The 13,693-nt window shown below is 46.2% G+C and overlaps 2 protein-coding genes across 2 annotated transcripts; one reads left to right on the top strand and one right to left on the bottom strand.

Moving 5' to 3' along the window:
• The first annotated feature begins 1,559 nt into the window (after window positions 1–1,559).
• On the top strand, window positions 1,560–2,451 carry LOC123088031 (oligosaccharyltransferase complex subunit ostc). Its single transcript, XM_044510177.1, has one exon. It carries the CDS (start codon window positions 1,618–1,620, stop codon window positions 2,173–2,175), a length of 558 nt encoding a protein of 185 aa, XP_044366112.1. The 5' UTR covers window positions 1,560–1,617; the 3' UTR covers window positions 2,176–2,451.
• Window positions 2,452–6,317: 3,866 nt separating this feature from the next.
• LOC123083026 (uncharacterized) lies at window positions 6,318–7,997 on the bottom strand. Its single transcript, XM_044505187.1, has 2 exons — window positions 7,010–7,997; window positions 6,318–6,891 (listed from the first exon to the last, which is right to left on the bottom strand). Exons 1-2 carry the CDS (start codon window positions 7,975–7,977, stop codon window positions 6,360–6,362), a joined length of 1,500 nt encoding a protein of 499 aa, XP_044361122.1. The 5' UTR covers window positions 7,978–7,997; the 3' UTR covers window positions 6,318–6,359.
• Window positions 7,998–13,693: the final 5,696 nt, after the last annotated feature.

The following is a 13,693-nucleotide window of genomic DNA, read 5'->3' as shown; positions in this document are numbered from 1 at the left end:
GAAGACTCACTCGACCACCAGGAGGTCAAGAGGCACTCTGCACTGCAACGGCCTGTAATCAAGTAGACTTTATGATAGTATAAAGGCCTTTATGTGGGGCGTTACCAGTAACGCCCCAGACTTAACTCACCTTAAACCCTCTCCTACATGGGCTGGCTGGGGTCCTGGCGCACTCTATATAAGCCACCCCCCTCCACAGGCAGAGGGGTTCGGCACCTTGTAGTTCATACACTCATATTCCACTCGACCGCCTCCGGGCTCCGAGACGTAGGGCTGTTACTTCTTCCGAGAAGGGCCTGAACTCGTACATCCTTTGTGCTTACAACCTCTCCATAGCTAGGACCTTGCCTCTCCATACCTACCCCCCACTCTACTGTCAGGCTTAGAACCACGACAACCGGGGCGCGGCTCCTCGAGGGGCGGCCGGCGGGAGGGGAGGCGGGAGGGGGAGGCGGGAGGGCGGCCGGGCCGCGGCGGCGCAAGGGAGGAGGGAGGGGACGCCGGGGCGGGGAGGAGGAGGCGCGGCCGGGGCGGGGAGGCGGCGGGGCGATGCGCGACGGGGCGGGGAGGCGGAGGGGCGGCCGGGGCGGTGCGCGACGGGGCGCGGCGCGGCGGGAGGGCCGCCGGGCAGGGTGGCCGGAGGCCGGCGGCGGCCGGATCTGGGGAGGGGAGCTGAAAACTCCCAGGGGAGCTGAAAACTCCCTCCCGCGCGAAACTGACGAGAGAACCGGGTCGGGGAGGGGTCGGGCTGCCAACCCCTGTTTCTACAGGCTGGGAAGGAGAATAGGGGTTGAGCCTCTAAAAAAATTTAAGGGTTTAAGGGTTAAGGGGTTCTATTCTTTACGATTTTTTCGTCTCAACCCGTAAAAAAGCGGTTATTTTTGAGGGTTTGAGGGTTTAGGGGTACTACTAGTAATGCTCTAAGGAAATACTTGTTTGCCTCTTGTAGAGGTTTATTGTAAATGCCTTCAAGTTATCTCTGTTTGCGAGTGGAAGTGTTGTGACGGTGAAAATCTTCAAGTGTGCTTGTATCTCTTTACGGAGGGAGTAATAATGAAGTACGGATATCTTATCTATGTAATAAGTGTTTATGTGGGGGTGAAGCTAATTTAAGATACGTACCAATGTCTTAGTCCGGCATCACGCACATCCACCATCACCCTGCATAGCTGCTGCCGAAGTACGATGACGATTAAGGGTCTCAGAGTGGATGTGGCGTAAAAAAGAACGCACTTGTTTTGGATAGGGTTTACCGATACACAATGAAACATTAAGGTACACCTTGGACGGGAATAAAAATCCTAATAATACACTTTAAAACAAGATAAATTCTGGAAAACAGTAAAAATGAAAGTACATAACGAATCTCAAAGCAAGCACGGACGGTGCATCCATCCACGATAGAATTGCTTTTCTCAATTTGTTAGTCGATACTCTGTTTTTTCAAACTGTTAGTCGACATACTCACTAGTGCGTGGTGCTAAAAAAAACTAGTTTTTTAAGGCAAAAAAAAAAACCTAGTGCGTGCTCTGCTTTAAGATGTGTGCGATCCGGCTTCATCACCACTGACCATCCCCCACGGCCCACACACACCAGACCCAAATCCCCCAAGTCTCCATGGCTCCCAGATCGGAGCACGCCGGCGGGAGCGCCTCGGCGGCAGCGGCGGCGGCGGCCGCGGCCGCCCAGAGCCACGGATCCGGGCTCGACTCCATGGACCCCTTCTTCCACGCGCTCCGCGTGGTCCCCTTCGCCTTCCTCCAGCCGCCGCGCACCCGCCTGAAGCTGCCGTCCAACCTGGCGCTCCCGTCCCCGATGGTCGTCTTCTCCCTCATCCTGTTCACCTACTTCGCCGTCGTCTCCGGCCTCGTCTACGACGTCATCGTCGAGCCCCCGGGCATCGGCAGCTCGCAGGACCCGGCCACCGGCGCCGTCCGCCCCGTCGTCTTCCTCCCAGGCCGCGTCAACGGCCAGTACATCATCGAGGGCCTCTCCTCCGGCTTCATGTTCCTCCTCGGGGGCGTCGGGGTCATCCTCCTCGATCTGGCGGTCGACCGCACCAGGCCCCGCAGCCTGCGCGTCTCCTTCGGCGGCGCCGGCGTCGCCGCCATCGTCATCGCCTACGCCATGGCCATGCTCTTCCTCCGCATCAAGATACCCGGATACCTATGGTGAGGCCTAGAAATCATCTCCCTACTTCATTATGCCAGATCCGCCATCAGATCTGAGGATACTACTAAGCTGTTGCTCATGACTCTAGTAGTGTACAATTTAAGTTATGTTACCTTAGGATGTTGGGTCGCACTCAAATTTCAGTCGGTGATCAGAGGATTATCTATTTCAAATGATAGTAAACTGTTGTGTGTTCCTTTTTCCTGAAACTGTGATTGCGTGATAATGCTGCTGTCAAGATCCATTTTCTATTTAGTGTATCTGTGCAGTTTCAGAGAATCTTTCTTGTTTTGCGTTGTGTGGTAAGATATTTCTCATAAATCAGTTATAGATGCGACCATACAAGTGTAAGAATAGTGTACTAGGTCCGTCCTTCCGTAGTAATAAGCCAAATGACAAGTGTGTAATGCAGATGATTTCTGTCTAATATTTTCCTGAAATACAGTCTGTTCAAAAAGGCCGCCTAGTTTGGGTCTTGGCTAGGATAATGTTAAATACTCCCTCCGTAAAGAAATATAAGAGCGTTTAGATCACTAAACGCACTAAACGCTCTTATATTTCTTTACGGAGGGAGTAGTTTACTAGGTCTGTCGTAATAAGCCAAATGACAGCTGAATAACGTAGATGATTTTTGTATAACAGTTTCCTGAAAGAGTGTTCTAAAAGGAGCCTAGTTTGGGCCTTGGATAGCATAATGGAAATAATTTACTAGGTCTGTAGTGATAAGCCAAAGGGCAAGAGTAATGTAGATGATTTTGTCTAATATTTTCCTGAAAGGTGAAGTGTTTTGTACGGCGGCCTAGTTTGGCCCTGGGCTAGTATAATGGAAATAGTATACTGGGTCCATAGTATAAATGCAAAGGGCAAGTGAGACATGTAGAAATATAAGAGCGTTTAGATCACTCTTATATTTCTTTACGGAGGGAGTAGATGATATTGTTTAATATTTTCCTGAAAGGTGAAGTTTTCTAAAAGGCGGCCTAGCTTGGGCCTCCGCTCTTATATTTCTTTATAGAGGGAGTACGAGGCGCAAGGCTTAGTGCATAGGGCCTTCTTGAAATTTGAAATGAGGGCAAGTGAAGATATCTATCTTGGACTCGTGTGTACAGAAATAGAGCAGAGGAGACATGCAATGTACTCCCTCCGTCCTATAATGCAAGACTCGTGTGTCAAAAAACGTCTTACATTATGGGACGGAGGGAGTAGTTCCTAACTTGTTATCAGTTATGAATTTGGAGAGTCAGTCAGCTTCTGTTGAATCGTCTTACAATACAATATAGAATCTATGCTTTGTTTGTGCTTAAGTGAGCACACAATCTGGTAACAGCTGGAGTTGTTAAATTCCTTGCCTCGCATAATCCTTCCCCAAACCCCACCTGGTGTGGGAGCTTCTAGCACTGTGTCTGTCCTTTTTATTCAATGTGAAAGATGGAAAAGAAAAGGAAGTCAACCATGATGAAATGAATAATATGTTAAAATATATATACTGTATGTAGCATAAATAATCTCCAAAAGTTGTGTAGGCCATATCTATCTCCTGTTATGTATGCACTATCATTGCTTGCTACTTGGACCAGTTAGTTCTGTACCATCTTCACATCAGTAGGGAGATTACCGGGTTTTAATTTGACAATTACTTCCATACTAGCATTCAAGATGGCAATATTCCCCGTGGGGACGGGTACCCGCGGGGATTTACCCGTCATGGAGCGGGGATGAGGGACAAATTAGCCCCATGGGTATTGTCTGGTGGGTACCCGTTAGTCTCGCGTGGCGGGGATGGGTATAGAATTCCCCCATGGGGACTCCATGGATACCCGAAAACTATGCCATTCGTACTACAAATGCAGAATATATAGATTAATACGTAGATATTTCACATAATTATTTTTCTCCACCTCTCCCAACAACCATGTCTTCTCCAATCTCACCTATCCTAGTCAGCTTTTGAAATCCCCATGGATACCTGAGGGTATCGGGTACCCGATATTAGCGGGGATGGGGGCCGTTTTGTCCCCGTGAAGCTTCACGGGGATCGCGGGTATGGGGATTGGCGGGGATCGGGGCGGGGATGGTGGAGTCATCCCCGGTTATCCCCGTCCCCGTTGCCACCTTGAACTAGCATCATCGTCCCTTGCATTCTTGTTTTTTTAGTTTTTTGAATTTGTCCATGTTTGTGTTTAGTTATTGTTATATATCTACTAGTGCCTGTATGTTTTTATCTGGTTAATGACTACTGTACTAGTGTACTGACTAGTGAGATGGATGGCATTGTGCCCTGTTTTATCTCACTCATAATGTATGTCTATGTGAGCTCCCATGTGTAGCTAAAAAGTGCTCATCAACATATAGTTATCTGTGGTAGTAGTTTCATTTGGCAGAAATTGTCGTCTTGTTTGGTTTATCTATTCACTAGGACTGCGTTAGATGGAAATCGTGGTTGGAAGTTGGAACTGCAAACAAAAATTCATGAGACGTAATATGGTTCAGTTGTTGCTGTTTGGAATCTTATGATCGCCAAAGAATTGCAGAATGTGCAGGATAAGAGATTGAGCTAAAGAAAGTCAGCGAATGAACAAATTGCCTGACTCCCAAATAACAGTTGAAGTGGCCTCAAACATCCAAGGTCCAATTCCTCATTGAAGGGAATGTAGACAAGAAGTGTCAAAAAAACTACACTGGTGTACCGGCCGCGACTGACTGATCACTACCATTGCTTCTTGTCAAGTACTTCCACACCATCCTTTTCGTATCAGAAAAGTAGTTCCGCCACATGTCGTCAAACAGCAACACGTAGATCGTGATGAAGATGACCAAGGCGGCGACGAGCACGATGACGTACACCGACGTCTCCCAGTCCCTGCAGCTGCCGACGGCCTAGGCGCCTAGCAGGCTGAGTAGATCCAGCACCACGACAGCTTGCAGCACCCACAGGGGTGCTCTTTGCAGCTTCATGGCAAACTGCATCAGCAGGATGATGACGATGATGGAGGCCATGAATGATGTCGCATTGCAGTAGAAGAAGATCTGGTACCGTGTCGGGTTGGAGTTGAGTAGGATCGAGTTACCAACGCTAAGTGGGTGTGGTGATGATGATGGCGACGGGGACGACGCTTTATCGTCGTCGCCCCATGTCCCACCAGGAGGCGCGAGACCCGCCTGGTAGGTCATGCTTGCTCCAAGGATGCCAACCAACATCAAGTACTTGCGTTTCACGTACCTTTCATCGTTGCTTTTGTTCTTGCGGGGCAGCCAAGTCGACGATGATACCAGTGGCTCAAACAACCCCTTGGGAAGCCATGGCATCCGTAGACAGGGGATGCTCCTTGCCAACACGATAAGTAGGATCTGCATGAAGAGGAAGACGACCACCGCGGCCACAAGCGCAAAGACGAAGATGGTTGTGTGCAGCTGCCGGCAACTGCCGGCGGCGTAAGCGCCCACTGGGCCCAGAAGCCCGACCATGACGGAGAACTGGAGCGCCTTGCTCCGGAAGCCCTGCTTGTTTAGCTTCTGGTTCACCAGCAGGAAGATGGTGGTGATCGATGCCATGAATCCTGTGGCGTTGCAGTAGAAGAACACCCGGTACCTGATCCTGTAGTGGTCAAGGAGGACAGGGTCGCCAGTGATAAGCGACCCCTCGGCCTTGCTCTCCGGCCAAAACCCGCCTGGCGGGTTCAGTCCGGTTTGGTACGTAATGGTGGCACCGAGGATGGCGATTTGCAGCAAGAACTGGCGCTTCCTTTCGAGTTGGTCACCAGTCTTACCGTCCTCGGCCACGGACCCATCAGGTCGGCCATTAGAGAGATGCAACAACTCTGCATGCCTATTGAACATGAGCTTCACCCTTGCTATGAGCCTACCCGACAAGACATTGGCGATGGAGTAGACGAAGACGGTGACGGCCAGGGCAAAGATGTAGATGGTGGCAGTGGCGAATGCAGAAATAATTTTCAGGTGTGGCGGAGCTTATGAACGAGAAAAGCATGTAAAATGCAACTGACCAAAAACTGTCTAGAATATTAGATATATAAATACTTTGTATTTTGCAAATACAACTGAAATCCAAATTTAAATACCATATTCTATTATCATGCATGTACTCGTACTCTGTTCGGCAGAGTTTTACATCATCCCCACCAGCTACGTACTTGTAGTACCAGGTCCATGTCTAGCACATAGGCGTATTAGTACATTTGGTTCAAATTTAGGTGTGGCAGCTGCCAGGCCTTGCCAGATAGCTGGCTCCGCCACTGGATGGTGGTGGGGGCATCCGGGGAGCTCCCGGCGACTTGGGCACCCATGAGGCCGTACAGACCCAGTATGATGGCCGTCTTGAGCGTGACCCGCCTGATGGTGGTGCCCGAGCTCAGCTCGTTGCTCTGGACGATGACGATGACAACCAGCGACGCCACAAACGCCGCCGTGTTGCAGTAGTAGAACGCCTTGTACCTCTTGGGGTGAATGTCGAGGAGGATCGGGTTCCCGGGGATGTGATCTGGATGCCCTTGGTCGTTGTTATGCGGCCAGACGCCGCCGGGCGGGCTCAACCCTGCCTGGTACGTCACCGTCGCTGCGAGCGTTGCCAGCAGCAGCAGAATTGACCGCGACTCCACCATGTGGCCTACCTGCCCATTTTCGATGTTGTTTGTCCTCTCCACACGGATGACATCTTCTTCGTCTCCGTCTTCTTCCTGACCATTAGCCCGAATCCCGTTTCTATATGTCCAAGTGACGGACACTAATAAATTAGCTCACCCAGGTCCTGCTAGTTATTGAAATGAAGCTTGTTGTAAATTAACTTGTACATGATCGAGGAGGTTAATTAATCACGTACGCGTCTGGTTGTCCTGGCGAAGTGTTGCACATGAGCATCCTGGTACGCAGGAACATGGCCGCCACCTGCAGCACAATCATGAGGAGCGCCGCAGCCGCGAGGCAGACGACGTACATGGTGGTGTCGACCCTCGTGGAGCTACCGGCGGCGAAGGCAGCTGGTAGGCCAAGCAGCTCCACCAGAAGGCACACCGACAACAGATACGACCGGATGATGCTGCCGCTGGCCGTCCTGCTCATGACCAGCATGATGATGGCGAGGGACGCCACGAATGAGTTGGCGTTGGCGTAGAAGAAGACATTGTAGCGGATCTTGTAGGGCCCGTCATGCAGCAGCGGGGCGCCCGCGCGATGCCCGGCCTCGGTCTGGCTCCAGAAGCCTCCCGGCGGAGACAACCCCGCGCCGTAGGTCAGCGGCGTCGCGAAGGTGGAGAGCAGCATCAGGAACTTGTCCACGCTTGTCCTGACCGCCGCCTTCCTCCGGTCTTTGTACACGCAGAGGATGGCGAAGACGAGGGCGAACAGCGCCGAGACGTAGATGGACGCGACCACGTTGCGGCAGCTCCCAGCGATGAAGGCAGCCACGAGGGCGAGCAGGTCGAGCAGCATGGCAGAGCTGAGCACGGCGAGGCCAACGCGGTTGCCGCTGATGCGCCGGTCCAGCAGGAACATGATGACGACAAGGGACGTGACAAAGGCGGCGGCGTTGCAGTAGAAGAAGGCGGCATACCGACGCGGGCTGGTGGCCAGGAGAACCGGGTCGCCGATGCGTTTCTGGCGGGCCGCCGACAGCGCCGGCTCCTCGTCGGACCTAACGCCGCCCGGTGGGTTGAGACCGGCCGCGTAGGTGACGCTGGCAACCAGCATGGCGAGCAGCAGCAGGTATTTGCGCCACTTCCATAAGAATTTGAAGTATTCTGTTCGCTGCTCCGTCGTACTGTTTCCGGCCGGCGGCGGAGCAGTATCCATGATCGGTGCGGTGGCGATGGCGATGGCGATGGAGGAGTGTCCACGATCGGTGCGGTGTCGTATCTATGTACTGTACTGCTCGGTGGGACCGAGTGCCCGCAAGCGTCTTCTTTCGGAAACGAATCATCAAAGGCATGCGGATGCTTCCTTCATTCCTCCCTCCCCACGCACAAGGAAAGGGATGCTCAGATAAAGTTCAATGTGGTGTTCCTTTTAAGTTTTATTATTCCCCCTCGATTTCCACTGCTCCTTCCTACCTTGCTCTCTCCACACCTACGGGCTCGGCGGCGCGTGTGGAGCCGGTGGTAGCACGCGGCGGTGACCTCCCTAGCACTATTAAGAAAAGGGGTATAGATGATATGGCCACTAATGACGCATCAGACATGTGGTGCGTCATTAATCTAATGGCGCACCACATACAGGTGGGTCATTAGAAGTTTTGAAAAAAAAAATGTTACTAATGGCGCACCGTGGGACAGTGCGTCATTACTAGTTGACATAGTAATGACGCACCACACCCACCGTGCGCCATTAGTAGTTTAAAAAAAAGTAAAAATAAAAATAAAAATAAAATTGTTAGCAATGACGCACCTGTGGACAGTGCGCCATTACTAGTTTTAATTAGTAATGGCGCACAGTCCACTGGTGCGCCTTTACTAAGTTTTTTCAAAAAAAAATTCAAAAAAATTTCATTTTTTTTTCAAAACTAGTAATGGCGCGCCGTGGGTGTGGTGCGTCATTACTAGTTTAACTAGTAATGGCGCACCACCCCACGGTGCGCCATTACTAACTTGGCCCAAAAGTTCCACTGAATGCACCCCCCGTGGACCGCCTTTTCAGTTTTTTAAAAAATAAAAGAAAATAATAAAAATGTCAAAAAAATAATAAAAAAAATAAGTTTCCCATGTGATATGTGGTCTAGTTGTTGGGAAAATTTACAAATATGAATTTTGACTTTATTTGCAAAATATCTCTGGAAATTTGTAAAATGGGCATAACTTTTGCATACGAACTCGGACGAAAAAGTTTTTTATATGAAAAATCATCTACTCGAAAACTTATATGCAAAATATCTCTGGAAATTTGTAAAATGGGCATAACTTTTGCATACGAACTCGGACGAAAAAGTTTTTTATATGAAAAATCATCTACTCGAAAACTTACATCCAAATTTAACTGGGGGAACCCCGTTAAACATTTTCAAAATTCTCAAAAACCTAACAGAAAAAAAGATATGGGGCTTTCAAGATCTAGATGCAAAAAAAATAAAAAAAAATTCAAACTTACTAGTGGCGCACCTTGGATGCGGTGCGCCACTAGTAATAGAAAAAAAATTGGTTTTGAATTTTTATTTTTGATTTTTTTTTCAAAAAATGATATGTAATATGACCGGGAAGTTTGAAATATTTTTTGAAACATGAACAAAGTCCTAGACATCAACAAGGTATAATAGGATTGATACGCTAGATATGTCAACAAGTGCCTGTGAAGTGAGCTGTTGCTGGGGTTGGATAGAACTCTGAAGTTAAGCGTGCTTGGGCTGGAGTAGTGTGAGGATGGGTGACCTTTCTGGAAGTTTGACCACATAGTGCGATTTGACTTGAGATTAAGCATATTGACCCGAGATTAAGCCATAGTGACCTGATATTAAGAAAAAACGAAAAAAATTGAATTTTTTTTAAAAAAATTCTGAAGAAAGAATTTGAAAAAAAATTGTTACTAATGGCGCACTTCTATATGGTGCGCCATTAGTATACCAGATACTAATGGCGCACCGTGGGCTATTCTAATAGTGCATTAGTATACCAGATACTAATGGCACACCACAGATGCGCCATTAGAAAAAAAAACTAATGGCGTGGTGCTAGTGGCGCACCTGTAGTGCGCCATTAGTAGCGAAAACAGGTGCGCCATTAGCAGCCCTTTTTGTAGTAGTGTAGAGTGCAAGGGAGAAGAAATTACGCGATGGGAATGGGTACGTGTTCGAGGCGTGAGCAATAGGATGGTAAGGGGAAAGGCCAAAGTATTTAACTTTACTTTTTCTATATATATAAAGGGAATATAGGAAAACTCAAAATGGTGCCCGGGCTCATCTGCTCCCTCTCAGCAAAAAATTCAAAAAAAATACTAGAAAATTTTAAAAAATTCCAATTTTTTTTGTGGTGGTAGATAATTTGAAGCATGAGGTGCGCACCAAAATTCAACTTATTTGGACATCTGAGCAGCTCTCGGCAAAAATGACAAATCGGATCAAAACAGTGCATGAACAGTAAACATTTTTACAGACCCTGATTTTGTCTTTTTTGCCGAGAGCTGCTCAGATGCTCAAATGAGTTGAATTTTGGTGCGCACCTCACGCGTCAAATTATCTACCACCACAAAAGAATTTGGAATTTTTTGAATTTTTCTAGTATTTGTTTTGAATTTTTTTTCTAAGCGGGGGTGCAGATGAGCCCGGGTGCAGATTAGCCGCACTCGGGAATATATTAATATTATAAAAATACCAATTACACCCTACCTCTGCACCAACAAGATATCTGTTGATATATAATGTGTTGCCTAGTCTCTTCCATTAGATCGGTTTTTTGGTTGCATTGGCTAGAGTATGCACTTCTACAATATTAAAAGACAAAGGATGCACATAGCCAAAAAAAGATAAATATAAAACAAAAACCCCGTCGCAGTGATAAAACATCCGCAAGACCAAACACTCAACCACCACCAAAAAGAGATTATCTAAAAGTGACGTCTCTAAGAAGAAAGTAAGCATCACTAGAATCCGCGCCTTTACCGAGTACCAGAAAAACTCGGCAAAGAGCAAAAAATATTCGGCAAAGGTTTTGCCGAGTGTTACACTCGGCAAAGGACATCCGGTGTACCCCTTCCGGCAAACAGAAGTTTTGCCAAGAACCATTTGTCGGACACTCGGTGACATGTTTGCCGAGTGTTTTCATGGCGCTCGACAAAGATTTAAACTCAAAAAGCTACTAACAGAGAACGAAAACGGAGGAAATCAGTTAGTTTGCCAGGTGTCACAAATGTTTGTCCGAATGGTGCACTCGGTAAAGCTTTTTTACAGAAAAAAAAAGACACAGCCGGGGACGCTCGATCATGACCGGAGCTCGTCGCGCTTGCGGTAGGGGCGGGGCTCAAGACGACGGACGGGTCTATCTATCGTTGTCTAGTTGCTCATCTCGTCAGTACATTTACACATCAGGCGGCGAGCTTCTAATCCAAAGCATGTACGCGCATACCGCCGGCGAAGCCACACACATACATCAATAGGCAATACACAAGCATGCATGCATCAACATGCAAACACAACACACGTACGTACAACGCCGGACAACGCACACGCATCACGCCGGCGAGCCGCATAGCAAGTTGAAGCCGTCGATCTCCAAGATGCCGTAGATGTCCGGGCCACTGCCATGCTCGAGGTTGAACTTGGCCAGCGTCGCGACCGGCTGGCTGAACAACATGCCTGCACAGGGCGCCGCCCAAGTCGCCGGTCTTCCGCTCTTCTCCGGCGGCCGGTGGTGGACAGCGAGATGTGCATGGTGTGAGAAGATAGAGAAGAAAGATAGAGGAGATGTTAGTGGCTGTGATTGAGAGGGAGGAGATAAGGAGAGAGAGGGAAAGGAGCCGGCGAGGTAAAGGAAGACCGCCACGTCATCGATCCATGTGACTTCGTGCAATTGGTTGAGAGTGTGTTTTCTTAGTCTGACTTTTACCGAGTGCAACACTCGAAAATATCAAAAAATATTAGAAATATGCAAATGAATCAAAAAAGAGGGATTTGGTATTGAATATGGTCTATTTTTTGTGAAAATTGGAGTGATGCCATTTTATATCCATCTTTTACTCAAAGAAAGTGAATTTTTTTTAAAACGGGGTCAAAATGGTCGACATGGCTATTCATAACAAGAGTTTGAATCTCTCCGAACTCTAAGTGCTTCTCCCATATAATGACTGTTGTACTTAAAAATATTTCTTGCTAATTTTTATGACAGAGCTATCACACACCTGTAGTTCAAATTTGAATCACTTTCGGGAAATTGACATAAAGTCATTTAAATATGTGAAAGTAGCTAGAAAACTAGAAAATCCATGAAACGTGGTAAATGCACATAAAATATGGTCTACTTATGGTGATAATTGGAGTGGTGCCATTTTGCACCCTGGTTTTTGTACTTACTTCGAAAAAAACACCCATTTTTGACACTTACAAAATGAAAATTGATTTTTTTGTGCAAAACAATAAGGGAACTCTATTTGGCAACATTGTTTGTAATGTCAAGATGCACCTATGTGTCAAATTTGGGAACATTATGATAAACTATGCAATGAATATGACCATCACCTTGGTCCTTTGACTTGAAAGTCATGAATGTTCATACACGATAGCCTGTTTTGTGAAGGATTTTTTTTTCAACTTAGATATATTGAAAGTTTGGTATTTTTCTCGCAACTAGTACACCTAAAATAACTCCATGCAAAAGGATTGCATTTCTTTAAACTTGTATTCTTTTTCTTTCAATTTTTTCAAAACAGGTCAAAATGGTTAAATGGCTATCCATAACAAGAGGTTGAATCTCTCAAATTGCTAAGTGGTTCTCCCATATAATGACTACTTGTGTACCTAAAAATATTTTTTGCTAATTTTTATGACATAGCTATCACACACTTGCAGTTCAAATTTGAATTACTTTCGAAAAATTGACATAAAGTCATTTAAATGTGCGAAAGTAGCTAGAAAACTAGAAAATCCATGAAACTTGTCAATTGTGCATAAAATATGGTCAACTTATTGTGATAATTGGAGTGGTGCCATTTTGCACCCTGATTTTTGTACTTGCTTCACAAAAAACACCCATTTTTTACACTTAGAAAATGAAAATTAAATTTTTGTAGAAAAAAGTAGGAAACTCTATTTGGCAACATTGTTTGTAATGTCAAGATGCACCTATGTGTCTGACTTGGAAACATTATAATAAACTATGCAATGAATATGATCATCACCTTGGTCCTTTGACTTGAAAGTCATGAATGTTCATATACGATAGCCCGTTTTGTGAAGGATTTTTTTTTCAAATTAGTTATATTGAAAGTTTGGTATTTTCCCTCTGAACTAGTACACATAAAAGAACTCCATGCGAAAGGATTGCATTTTTTTAAACTTGTATTCTTTTTATTTAATTTTTTCCAAAACGGGGTCAAAATGGTTGGCATGACTATTCATAACAAGAGGTTGAATATTTAAAACTCTAAGTGGTTCTCCCATATAATGACTACTTGTGTACCTATTTTTTTGCTAATTTTTATGATAGAGCTATCACACACTTGCTGTTCAAATTTGAATTACTTTCAAAATATTGACATAAAGTCATTTAAATATGTGAAAGTAGCTAGAAAACTATAAAATCATTGAAACTTGTGAATTGTGCATAAAACATGGTCTACTTACTGTGATAATTGGAGTGATGCCATTTTGCTCCCTGATTTTTGTACTTGCTTCACAAAAAACACTCATTTTTTACACTTAGAAAATGAAAATTGATTTTTTTGTACAAAAAAGTAGGAAACTTTATTTGGCAACATTGTCTGTAATGTCAAGACACACCCTATGTGCCTAATTTGGGACCATTATAATAAACCATGCAGTGAATATGGCCATCACCTTGGTCATTTGAGATTATATTAATATTTGGCATGC

This window comes from Triticum aestivum, chromosome 4A (genome assembly GCF_018294505.1).
Source record: "Triticum aestivum cultivar Chinese Spring chromosome 4A, IWGSC CS RefSeq v2.1, whole genome shotgun sequence".
In the NCBI taxonomy this organism is placed as follows: domain Eukaryota; kingdom Viridiplantae; phylum Streptophyta; class Magnoliopsida; order Poales; family Poaceae; genus Triticum; species Triticum aestivum.
This window is presented reverse-complemented; position numbering and strand designations above follow the sequence as displayed.